Source organism: Halyomorpha halys, unplaced genomic scaffold, assembly GCF_000696795.3.
Source record: "Halyomorpha halys isolate HHAL.00 unplaced genomic scaffold, Hhal_1.1 Scaffold136.1, whole genome shotgun sequence".
NCBI lineage: Eukaryota > Metazoa > Arthropoda > Insecta > Hemiptera > Pentatomidae > Halyomorpha > Halyomorpha halys.
The window spans coordinates 230005-243027 of NW_027111614.1; the positions used below are offsets into that span (position 1 = coordinate 230005).

At 31.4% G+C, this 13023-nt stretch overlaps 2 protein-coding genes across 4 annotated transcripts in view; one reads left to right on the forward strand and one right to left on the reverse strand.

Annotated features, from left to right (window-relative positions):
• The window catches only part of LOC106678381 (WD repeat-containing protein 5 homolog), a 13633-nt gene extending 12659 nt beyond the window's left edge, over positions 1-974 (forward strand). The window contains exons 5-7 of the mRNA XM_014416859.3: positions 178-273; positions 581-673; positions 782-974. Of these exons, the coding sequence (XP_014272345.1) occupies positions 178-273; positions 581-673; positions 782-955 (363 nt within the window). The 3' untranslated portion in view covers positions 956-974. The remainder of the gene's footprint in view (positions 1-177; positions 274-580; positions 674-781) is intronic.
• Positions 975-6504: 5530 nt separating this feature from the next.
• The window catches only part of LOC106678384 (zinc finger protein 431), a 12414-nt gene continuing 5895 nt past the window's right edge, over positions 6505-13023 (reverse strand). For 2 of the 3 annotated variants that reach the window (XM_024360449.2, XM_014416863.3), the window contains 3 exons: positions 11051-11122; positions 9458-9511; positions 6505-8554 (listed from right to left, as the gene is read on the reverse strand). In XM_024360449.2, coding sequence (XP_024216217.1) covers positions 6957-8554; positions 9458-9511; positions 11051-11122 — 1724 coding nt within the window. In that variant the 3' untranslated portion in view covers positions 6505-6956. The remainder of the gene's footprint in view (positions 8555-9457; positions 9512-11050; positions 11123-13023) is intronic. The other variant, XM_067049692.1, reaches the window with a different exon arrangement.

Consider the following 13023-nt stretch of genomic DNA (forward strand, 5'->3'; position numbering starts at 1 on the left):
ACAGATCTAGCCAGTGTTTTTATTTCACCATGACAACCATAACACCTCTTGTCTGAACAGATCTAGCCAGTGTTTTTATTTCACCATGGCAACCGTAACACCAATTAAAACCAAAAAAAAATAACATTGCGATATTTACTTTTTTTTCTTCTACTTATTAGATTCATATATTTTAAGGTATTAACATGCAGTTTTGAAGAAGACAGAAATTGCTGTATCTGGGACTACAATTCAACTGAACTATTGCACGACTTCACTAGTGATCAATCGAGGGTAAGCACGGCAAAGCATATCTCAAGTATTTTTAAGTATAAACATTAAAGTTCGACAAAGTCTGGCTCAAACTCACATATATGGTAAAATAGTCCCGTGGAAAAAAGTCAGTTATTTCATCTCAATTTTTTACTACTTCAATGACAACTATGTATAATTACTAGCCAAAATTGATGAATCTGCCAAATATAGTTAGGGGGAATACAATATTTGATTGGAAATTTATAATAAGATACATTATCCTTATCGAAGAAAAATCCTAATGATATTAGTGTATTTTGTTTTAATGTATTGGTATATATTTCAGAATTACTGTGGTTCATTTTTGGGCAAAGCTTACGCCATAACTGCAGGATCGTCACCTAGCTTACTGAGAATCGTAAACTTGACAAATTGGACTGTGAGTAGTAGATCAAATTGTAATATTTATATGTTAATAAAAATAGTAATAATAATAATAATATTATTATTAATGCTACTAGAAGATTAAAATGTTATTTATGACCAGGTGACGGCAACGTATAGTACGCCCCTTAAAGGTCTGTATGCGATGGATTTCTTCGAGCCGAAAAGTAGCAAGCAAATCCAATCCGTCAAAGTCATCACGATCGCATCTCATATTTTAATAAAAATGAAATTTCTATACAGGCGCGGAGCCGATTTTCGTTATCCCGAAGATTAAAATAAATTTTGAAAAACGATTTAGTTTTCATATTTTATTTCATAAACCAAGTTCATGAGGTGAGGATGTCTCAGCGACTAAGATGGGATTGAAAAGTAAATTTTTTAAGCGTGGACAAAAAAAATCTACACTTCACTAACCTATATATGAAATATACAGTAAGGGGAAGTGTTGCGATCATGCAAAATTTCTAATTCGATTTTCAATGGAACTGAACATTTTGAGGTCCCCTGGCTCAAAATAATATCGCAAAATTGTCTGTCGTAGGCCTAGTTCAAAAACAAAAAGTCATACGAAATTGTAACTATATTATTTATATAATGACACATATCGTTACTAATAATACGAGATTATACTGAAGAAAATAATACAATATAGAATATAATAACAATGATTGTAAAAGAAGTAACTAATAATAAGTAAGAGTAAATAAAGAATATATATGTATATATAAGAAGATGGTCAGGGTTGCGGTAAAAAGAGAAATAAAAATAGTTTACAACTATTTATTTTCTGACGTTTCACCCCACTTTGCAGGGCTTCATCAGGGCTAAAAAGATACAATGATAAGAATATGTATATATAGAATATAGTAATATAGAATGATAAGAATTCTTATCATTGTATCATTTTGTATCTTTTTAGCCCTGCAAAGTGGGGTGAAACGTCGGAAAATAAATAGTTGTAAACTATTTTTATTTCTCTTTTGACCGCAACACTGACCATCTTCTTATATATTAATGTTTACAGTCAACTATATATACACATATATAAATAAAGAATAGTATTAAAAAAATTAAATTAAAATAAGTAAGAAAAATAATTAAACAATGATAACAACTGTAGTATAGTATAATAATCATTTATTTACACTGATCATAGTTGTAAACTATTTTTGTTTCTCCTTTGACCTCAACCATGACCATCTTCTTATATATATATTATTTATAATCTTAACACTTTCTTGAGGCTAGTTAATATTGTTAAATAAATAAAAAAAATTTATCCATTATAGTCTCAAAATATTTTTTATTTCTTTATAAGTCCGACGTTTCGGCCTATTCGGCCATCCTCGAGGATAATCTTAAAACAATTTTAGAACCAAATCATTTAAAAAACATCTATTCTGCCCAGGGCATTTATATCAGTCCACAAGTTACCCTAATCAGTCAAATGATAGTCAACTTTCTTTGTTAAAATTTATCACAACAATCTTAATAATTTTAACCAATAAGTTTTACTGTGATAAATAATTTTAATTTTTAATTTAATGTGAACATTTGACTAATTAAGGTAATTTGTGGACTGATATATGTTAAATGACCAATAACCTGTATAAAGTTGTTTTATAAATGATGTGGTTCTAAACTTGTACTAAGATTATCCTTGAGGATGGCGGAATTGGCCGAAACGTCGGACTTATAAAGAAATAAAAAATGTTTTGAGATTATAATGGATAATTTTTTTTATTTATTTAAACAAAATGAAATAACATATTTAAGACGAGTACATGCCTGGGATGTGACAACAACGTTTTCGATAAAATCGGCCCTCTGGTTTATATGGTGTTGCTGTAATCTTTTTATTTAAAAGCCTATTTCGGCTAATTTATTAAGTCATCTAAAATCGGATTTTTTTTCTCTAATTTCCACCACAATCCACCTTTTTTTCACTATTTTAATCTTTAAAACACCCCGAAAAAACCTTAACTACCTCAAACCATTTTTGACAACTGAACTGGTTTTGAAAATCTCTCTGAAACTGGGGCTTCCTTATCACCGCAGGGCAAGCTGAATTCTTTACATAGAATTTGTCTTTGTGTATGTGAGGTATACAAGAGTGGTAAGAACAAGTGTATATAGTTTTAGTACATAGCATGTATCGGATTTATATGATCCGATTTTTCGGTGCTTTTTTTTTATTTTGTATAAAGCTGTGGTCAGGGGTCTTATTTTATGCCCCCCTTGGCCTGGAAGTCCACGAAGAAGTCACCTGAAATTATTTATGCGGCAAGCTAGGACCTGGCTTGCCCATACTAACACGGCATATTCGACCACTAGCAGACCAGCCTCTGAGATAAAAAGATGTTTTATGTACACCAGGCGAAATCCACGGTCTTCATTTCGCCTATTATCAACCTGTACGAGGGAAGTGGCTATAAAACGCGAAGTAACCACGGCAGCAAGACTCGAACCACCATCACAAATAAGCTACCACAATAAACTCATACGAGATACCCTAATATCTGTTCTTATATCATTAAATAATTATCATTTTCCAAACCACGCTAACACAATCTGCAATTATTATTAATAAATTAACAATTGCTTTAAAGACAACATATGTTCTCTAATAAGCAGCGGTTCTTCTCAGTTGCAGTCCGAACTTTCCACACTAATTTATAACTAATAACATTGTTTTGGAAGTAGATAGTAGGAAAATAATCCGTGTGGCGGTAAATAAAGGTATCCAACGTTTCGCCCCAATTAGCAGGGCTTCGTCAGGGCTATCAGATTGAAACACAGATGTCGACCAAAACGTTGGTCAACAATAAATGGTTTTCTTTTACTATTTTGATACCTTTATTGACCGCCATCCGGACTATTTTCCTACAATAACATTTTAGCATACAATCAGAGATCCTGCAGTAAGTCCGGAGCAGGATGTGATGTAAACAGCAAGTACATGTGCTAGTTATTAGTGTATAAAGAAGCTGTTTATTATATATATATTTATTTATTTATTTTTTTTACTAGAGGGATAGAAATTACTGTTTATAGCCGAAGTTATTTTTTTTTCTCTCCTTCTCTTCAGTTATAAGACGTCAATTTTTATTGCAGGATGCTAGTCTGAGTAGTGGTCAATAAAGGTATGAAAATAGTAGAAGAAAACTATTTATTGTTATCCAACGTTTTGGCCCAGTTTACAGGGCTGTCAGATTGAAACAAAGATGACAACTCCAGCCCTGCAAAGTGGTATGAAACGTTGGATAACAATAAATAGTTTTCTTCTACTATTTTCATACCTTTATTGACCTCCACCTGGACTATCTTCCTACAATCTACTTCATACTCAACTATCATCTTCCAATATACATAAATTTTTAGTTTTAACTTTTCTGTTCTTTTGTATATATCATTTTTTTTTTCTTTGCGAGTTTATTAAGCTTGTTCATAGACTGTTTGGGGAAGAGTTATGGTATGACCAGACATTTTGTCAACCTTAATCATAACTTCCCATATAAACAAACACCAAGTATGTATATAAGGTGAATTAATAGGTAAAATAAATCAGTATTATTTTAGTAAATTTGTGTGTTTTTTCTCTGCACTCTTTCCTTTTTTTTTTTTTTTTTTATTTTATCTAGACAAATAGTTAGACGAATAATGAAACAATTTTTTTGTTTTCATTTGAGTAATAATCATTAGGCCAAAACAGGCTATTACCCAAAACCATACTGCATATAAAGAGTAAAAATACAGCTGAGACCTTAACCTATTGTAGGGAGGGGAGCAAGAAGTTCAACTACAATCCACCAGAGCGCAGCACCTTGAGCCTCACTGAAGATCTCAAATTCATATATTATTTTCTTTTATAAAAACATATTAATTTTTATACATATTACTTAGCAATGTCGATAAAATAATAAATAAACGATGCCACAATAACACACGAAACTACCTCAAGCAGATAAGATAAGACGCTTCTCGGTCAAAGCCATATGCAATAGGCCAATAAATAAGGGTCTTAAAGATCCCCTAATTGATAACTGATCCTGATTTCTAAAGAGTGGTTATTTGTAGTTCACTCTTGACATGATCTCTCTCTTATACCTGTTAACCCTTTGTAAGCTCCAGTGGATAACTACCCTTCGGGCTTACATAACTCCTTTGCCTCGGTCGGAATAGTACCTGGCAGGACGAAGGCACCTTCATCCTCGACACTATAAAATGATGCCAGAATAAAATCTCTAAATGGTGCCGAACTCGTATTTTTTCAAACCAAAGTTGGGAGTGGTAATAACATGTACACTGATTAAGACTAGTACACTTACTCTAATATTAAAAAAATCACATTAATGCTTCAATAAGTATTAGATTTTAGTACAAGAGCCCAAGGGGAGAAAAAAGTCAGTTATTTCACCCAATTTTTGTTTTGCTTTTATGAAAACTATGTATAATTACTGGTTAAAATTGATGAGTCTGCCAAGTATAGTAAGGGGGAGTAAAAAATGGCCACTGTTTCAAAATGTCAAAAAATAAATTCGTTCGGAGCTCCATATTCTTAAAACTACCCACGATGCTAGAAAACCTAATAAAACATCATTTAAAGCAGAGAAAAAATTCTGAATTATGAATCTTGACAGAGCTTTTTATGTTCGATTGTTACCCAGATAGTTTTTTTAAAAGCAACATTTTATAAAAAATGTAATGAAAAATCAGCAGTTAGTGAATTTATTGTGGTAATCTATATCTCAAAAACCATGAGACACAGATATCTATTAACACTCAATTAATGCTAGTTTAATTTGCTATAAAGTAGTTTATGATGTTTATCTTTGTAGGAGTAGGTAGTTTTCATGATAATTGCTATAATGTATTGATTTTTAATTGTTCAGAAAAAATTTAATATGCGAAATTCATATTCATAAGCAAATATTATAAAAACTACTACCCCTATGAAGAACTACTTTATAGTACATTAAACTATGTTCAATTTTTGATTGCTGGCAGACATATGTAGGTCCGATGGTTCCTGAGATATATTGTTTTATAAATCAAAAATTTTGTTTAAACAACTAGAAATCATCTAGTTAATATATTTTGGCGAATAAGAAAAATAATACTGCTACGAAGATAAACGTCATAAAGTACTTTATAGCACATGTAACCAGCTTTGATTTGAGTGCTAACAGACATCTGTATGTCCCAAGGTTCCTAAGATAAAGTTTTCGCACAATAAATTCACTAACTATTGATTTTTCCGTATGTATTTCATGAAACTGCTTAGCTTGTGCCTTCTATCGAAAAACTTAAAAATTAGAATTTACAAAACCATTATCCTTCCCACTGTTCTTTATGGATGTGAGACGTGGCCTCTTACACTAAGGGATGAACAGAGTCTTAGGGTTTTAGAAAATAAAGTATTACGCAAAATTTCTGACTGAAAAACGATGAATTAACAGACTTTAGAAGATTACACAACCCTGAATTAAGTGACCTACACCCGGTAAATATAATTCACATTTACTCAACTATAAATGATGTTCTTTAAGGTTTTCTAGTACTGTAGGTAGTGTAAAAGACATGGAGCTACGAAAAAAAAATTATTTTCTTTTTAAACTATCAAAACAGCAGCCATTTTGTATTCTCCCAAACTATACTTGGTAGGCTCATCAATTATGAAAAGTGAAAATACAGTTTTCACTAAAGTAATCAATAATTGTGATGAAATAAAGAACTTCTATCCCATTAGGCTCTTGTACTATTTGTAGGGTGGAAAAAAATAATGAAATCAGAGTTTTGTAAAAACAGATATTTTTTTTTTAATACATATATTTAGGCTGGTCAAAAATACATGAATACTCAGTATACTTAATTTTCAAATACATTGTTTACCTTACTTAAAATTTTATATAATGAATAAAATACAGGTGAAAAAACATAAGAATTTATATATCAAAATGAGTACATTGTTGTCACAACGTTTAAGTAACGAATATCTAAATAAACCCACAATTTTGCAAAATAAGGTCTTATGAATCCAAATCTAGTGGTCAGAATAATAAAAGATCCAGGGATAATAAGAACTATTGGTAATCTGATATGTTATAAATAAAATATTATTATTTATTGGTAACTTGAAAAGTAGTCATAGTCACATTCGTTATCTAAGCCTGGGAGTAACATCATGTCTAAAGTAAATACTTTATAATTGCTTTATATTTACAAAACCTGCAACAATGCTACATGAGGCTTCTCAATGAGGACACTGATGATTTCTAAACTGTATGGCGGGCCTTTATATGCGTTCTTAAATTACCAATCTGAACTGATTTATAATCACAATGAGGACATTTATGAGGTCTTTCATCTGTATGACGGGCTATCATATGTGATTTTAAACTACCATATATAGCCGTTTTGTATTCACAATATGGACACTGATGAGGTTTCTCTCCGGAATGACGGGCCCTTATATGTGATTTTAAATTACCATGTATAGCTGTGTTATATTTACAATGTGGACATCTATGAGGCTTTTCACCAGTATGACAGGTCCTTATGTGTGACTTTAAATTACCAATTTGAACCGATTTGTACTCACAATGATAACATTGATAAGCCTTCTCACCTGTGTGATGGGCCATTACATGTCTTTTTAAGCCACTAGTTGTGTTTGTTTTGTAGTCACAATGAGAACATTGATAAGGTTTTTCGCCGGTATGGCGGGCCATTATATGTGATTTTAAACTACCGATTTGAATTGATTTATATTCACAATGTGGACATTGATGATGCTTTTCACCAGTATGACGGGACATTATATGTAATTTTAAATTACCAATTTGAATTGATTTATATTCACAATGATGACATTGATAAGGCTTTTCACCAGTATGATGGGCCATGACATGTATTTTTAAACAACTAGATGTGCTTGTTTTATATTCACATTGAGGACATTGGTGGGGTTTTTCGCCTGTATGACGAGCCATTATATGTTTTTTTAAACCACTGGATGAGCTGGTCTTATAATCACAATGAGGACAATGATGAGGCTTCTCACCTGTATGACGGGCCATTATATGTTCTTTTAAACTACCAAATATTGCAGTTTTATAGACACAATGAGGACATTGATGAGACCTCTCATCTGTATGACGAACCATTACATGTTTTTTTAAAGCACTAGGTGTGCTTGCTTTATATTCACAATGAAGACATTGATGGGGCTTCTCATCTGTATGACGGGCCATTATATGTTCCTTTAAATTATAAAATTTAACTGCTTTATAATCACAATGAGGACATTGATGGGGTTTTTCACCAGTATGACGAGCCATTATATGGTTTCTTAAATCACTTGGTGTGATTGTTTTGTAAACACAATGGGGACATTGATGAGGCTTCTCACCTGTATGATGGGTCATTATATGTTTTTTTAAAGCACAAGCCGTGCTTGTTTTATATTCACAATGAGGACAATGATTTGGTTTTTCACCTGTATGACACGCCATTATATGTGATTTTAAACTACCAAATACTGCAGTTTTATAGACACAATGAGGACATTGATGAGGTTTTTCACCCGTATGACGGGCCATTATATGTGATTTTAAATGACTAAATATAGCTGTTTTATAGTCACAATGAGTACAATGATGAGGCTTCTCACCTGTATGACGGACCATTATATGTCGTTTCAAATTACAAATATTTACTGATTTATAGTCACATTCAGGACATTGATGAGTTTTTTCACCTGTATGACAGGCCAGCGTATGTTTGTCAAAACTGCCCTTTACTGCAATTTTTACAGGTATTTTAAAATCCTTCTTTTCTTTCCGGTGATCCATTTCAAATGAGTCTTGAGTACCTATAAAACGATTTATTGAAGATACAGCTAATAAAAACAAAATAAATAAAAACTTTTAAGTAAACTTAATAATAGTAATGTGAGCCTGTACAACCCATGAAGGGTCAGGGATTCAATGTTTTTAGAACAATGGTTATACAAGGAGGTGATATATTCAAGATCACACTCAACCACCAGATTTTTCCCAAATTAAGGAAATCCACCTTATGAGGAGGGCTCCAGACTACTCATGGCTACAGTAACAGAGTAAATAATTATCTGCCAAATTCTGCCTGGATTCAATAATGCCTGGATTCCGGGGCAAAACGTCGGTTACCATTAAATAATTTTTTCTACTATTTTTTACCTTAATTGATCGTGACCTGGACTATCTTCCTAAAACCTACTTCATATGGTCAACTATCTTCTTCCAAAAATCAAGAGTAGTATACTTCAGTTCAGAACCTGGTAACTTTTTTTTAACAAACAAAAAGGGGGAGCATTCAATGTTTTGGGGGTTTCGCACCATTCTAAGGATTATGCTTCCTAAATTCATCATATAATAATCCATATAACATTTTGCCATTTTATTTTATTTTTTTTTAAATAATGATTTAAAATTTAAACAATTACTGAAAGACTTTTTAAATTCAAATTATGTATTTTAAAAAAAAATAAATGAATATTAAAGGAACTGTTAATGAGTACTGTTTTAAAGTAAGGACATATATTGAAGAAATGTGATAGAATTCCCAAGGGTGGAACACAAACTCAAAACGTTTCAACGTCAACTTTTTATGTAAACAATTTTTCTTTTTTTAAATAAAATGTTTACCAAGAAGATTTTTCATGTAAATTATTGAATAAAATTCATAATATCTTCTAAATAATATAGATTATATGGATAAATTAAATAATTCTCACCATCTCCAGAAACAAGTAGCTTTTCTTCGGGTTTCATATGATCTAATCCATCTGCTATACAAAAAAATAATACTTTTAATAGTATTAATACAATAAAATTGAATATTAAATTATAAGAAAATTTGAAGACAAAGAACATCCTGAAAAGTAGAACAAATAAAAAATCTTAAGCTAAGGGTGTACAATGCCATGATAAAGCCAGCTCAGATATCCGGACTGGGTATACGGATATAGACCTAGACTCTATCAGGTACACTAGAAGGAAGAATTGAAAGATTTCAATAGAAAGTTCTCAGCACCATTACAGGAGGGATCTCGGATCACAGCCTTAACACATGCAGGAGAAGAACTAACAGTGAACTGCTTGCAGAGACTGGTCTGTCAATATCTCATGTGATATGAGGTTAAGATGGGAAGGACATGTGGCTCGAAGCAATCCATCAGGATTCCTCTACACAACAATGAATGCCAGTACAGTAGGTAACAGCCTCAGATTTTGCAATAATAATAATTTTGGTCTTCTCAGTTTTCGCTTTACCTCCACCAGATAAACCTTACATAGAATTAGGTTTTAACATTTAGAACAAACTGTTAACTTTAGTTTCACCCCCCACTTTTTCAATATTACTAATTTTTATTTTCCATAGACTCCTCTACTTCCTATTAGTAAATGTTTTAAAGGTATAATAAGCCCCAAATTAATTCTGGGATATTGCGAGAGGGGAGGGCTGAAAAGAATTCCCTTCTATTATTTTTGGTGTTATCATCTTCTTGAGAGATTGTAGCATGCCGTACATCAACCAATATTTGTTATAAATTATATTTTGGAGTTTTAAATAAAAAAGGTAAAAAATTTCACCAGACTGAAAAATCCATCTCAATCGAATTTATGACCTATGGGAGATATCGAAAGTAGAAGAATACTAAAAAAAAAAAAAATAAAATAAAAAAATTGGACCAGTCAAAATATAACATCTGTAATGACTAAATAAATATCCATATATTTGTCATTCAACATCTTGTTAAATATCCTCCTATAGGCTATAAATTACATAGAGATAGATTTTTTGGTCTAATGGATTTCTTTGAGCTTTTTCAGTTTTTTTTTTATTAATAACTCTAAAATACAACTTATGAATAGTACCTGTCAATGTATGACATGTTACAATCTCTAAAGATCATAGGACTAGTGAACACATAACATTTTATAATCAGCACAAATCTTTTAAAAGGAGGGTATAATAACTCAAATAATTAAGATTGATCGGATAATGAATAGCTTTTCCAAATTGTCATCCAAAAGATTGAAATAAAATAAAGGAACTAAGATGTATTAAGGGTTCCTTTCCTTGAAAATAGATACAAAAAATGTATATCCTTATCCAAAGGTTATATGTTTACAGAGAGATTGATAATGATTACAAATTTACAAAATAAAAATCTTAATACTTAAATTTACTTATTTCCATATTACATGAATACTCGATGACTAACCATAACTTACATGAATATTCGATGACTAACAAATATGCCATGCGAAAGAATCGTTAGATGATAAAATATTACATTCAAAACTAAAATAATAAAACTTACAAGTAGATAGGGTAGGTTGGGCAGTTTCATAGGTCATTTCTTTTTTAATAGATGTGTCCAGGTTATTAATACCTGAAAAGATAAGTTTATATAAAGATTATGTATGAACAGATATTTAATTAACAAGTCCAATTTATCAGGAATTGAATGTCATTACTTAAATTTAATTATTTTTTTATATCCTAATTATTTATTTACATTATACTGTAACAAATTTTTTATTTCTAAAATTTAAAATAAATTACTATCACTTTTACTGACCAGTGATTTTTAAAAATCGCATAATAAACATATGAAAAAAAAAAAGGAAACAAACTGTTAAAGCCCAAAAGTGTAGTTTCAATCCAATTTTATATTTACTTCCAATTGTTTTTTACTTTTTTATTAATTATAAATTAATTTCTTTTTTTAACCAGTCAGTTTTTTTTTTTGTAATTAAAATTAAATTAGAATAAATTACGTAAATAAGTAGGTTTGTTGTGGTATGGGTGTATAAATAAATCACTGTGGTGTAGCTTGATGTACAACAACATTATGAGCTGCACTGGGTTTCGGCCAAAAAAAAAATAAATAAATAAAAAAAATTAAATTAAATTCTTAAAGAAGATACAAAAATGTTCAAATTATGAAATAATTTACACTGATGGCTCCAAACAAAATGGAAATGTTGGTTTTGCAATAATAATACATGCGACACCCAAAAGATATAAATTACCCACATACTCAACAATATAACAGCTGATTTCAACAGCACTTCATTTATCCATAGAAAGTGAATACTCAAGTATACTCATTTGTACAGATTCAATGTCTGCACTCCAGAGTCTATCAAACTTCAGTCACAGCGGACCTACGATTGACAAAATTCACAACTATATAGACATGCTAAAACATCTTTAAAAAAGTGTATCCTTTCTCTAGACTCCAGGGCATTCAGGAATACCTGGAAATGAGGCAGTGGATAAAGTGGCTAAAGAGGCTGCTACAATGTACGTTCCATCACTCCAAATTTATGAGCCGAAAGCCATAAAGGCATTTTTAAGGAACAGAATCCGAAAAAGATAGGATTCAATGTGGGCTGACGTACCACTCACCAATAAACTAAGAAATGTTTAAAAAAACACACAAAAGTGGACAAGTGCCATAAGGGGAAACAGAAGAGAAGAAGTGGTTGTTGCAAGAGTAAGAATAGGACATTCCAAATTAACACACCTCCACTTAATCACAAATGAGGACCAACCTAAATGCCAAACCTGTCAGTCCCCATTATTAATAAAGCATATAATTGAGGAATGCTCATCATTTCGTCAAGCCTTCGAAAATATTAAAATTCCTCGTACAAGAGAATTGACCATTGACCCTTAAAAACTCAGCAGAATCCATAGACAAAATAATAAAATTTCTGAAAGAAACAACTTTATACTAAAATATAATCCACCAATATCGACCAGTGTAAAAAGGAAATAGTCTACATTCAACTATAAGACAAGAAGATAAATAAAGTAAAAAGGGTGTAATAACCTAGAGGTTGATCGCCCTAAATAAAAATCTAATCTAATCTTGGTTTACGGCCTCGATACAGACCAATAAGTGCAGTCTGGAGTCAGTATTAGCAGGTACAGACCCACCTGTCGCTCTTTCTCACCGATTCGCCGGCAGTTATTCTGGGTAATCAACTTTCCAATCTAGACTCGACCTGTGTTTTGGAGCAATATTTTTTTTATTGACCCTTGTTCATCACCAGCTCATCAGAAGCAGCCATCTCGAATGAGAGATATTATACTTTGAGGTTATTGATAGCGCATATCGATCCCTCGGCCATCAGTGAGTGACTATTTTTTTTTTCCATCTTCATGAACCTTATTTTTTTTTGCTTCCTTATTTTTTTGTTTGTCTTCTATCTAACCCAAGTTAATTACCTTACTATTTTTTGTGTAAAGAAAATTCTTTTGTTATGTATATATATATATATA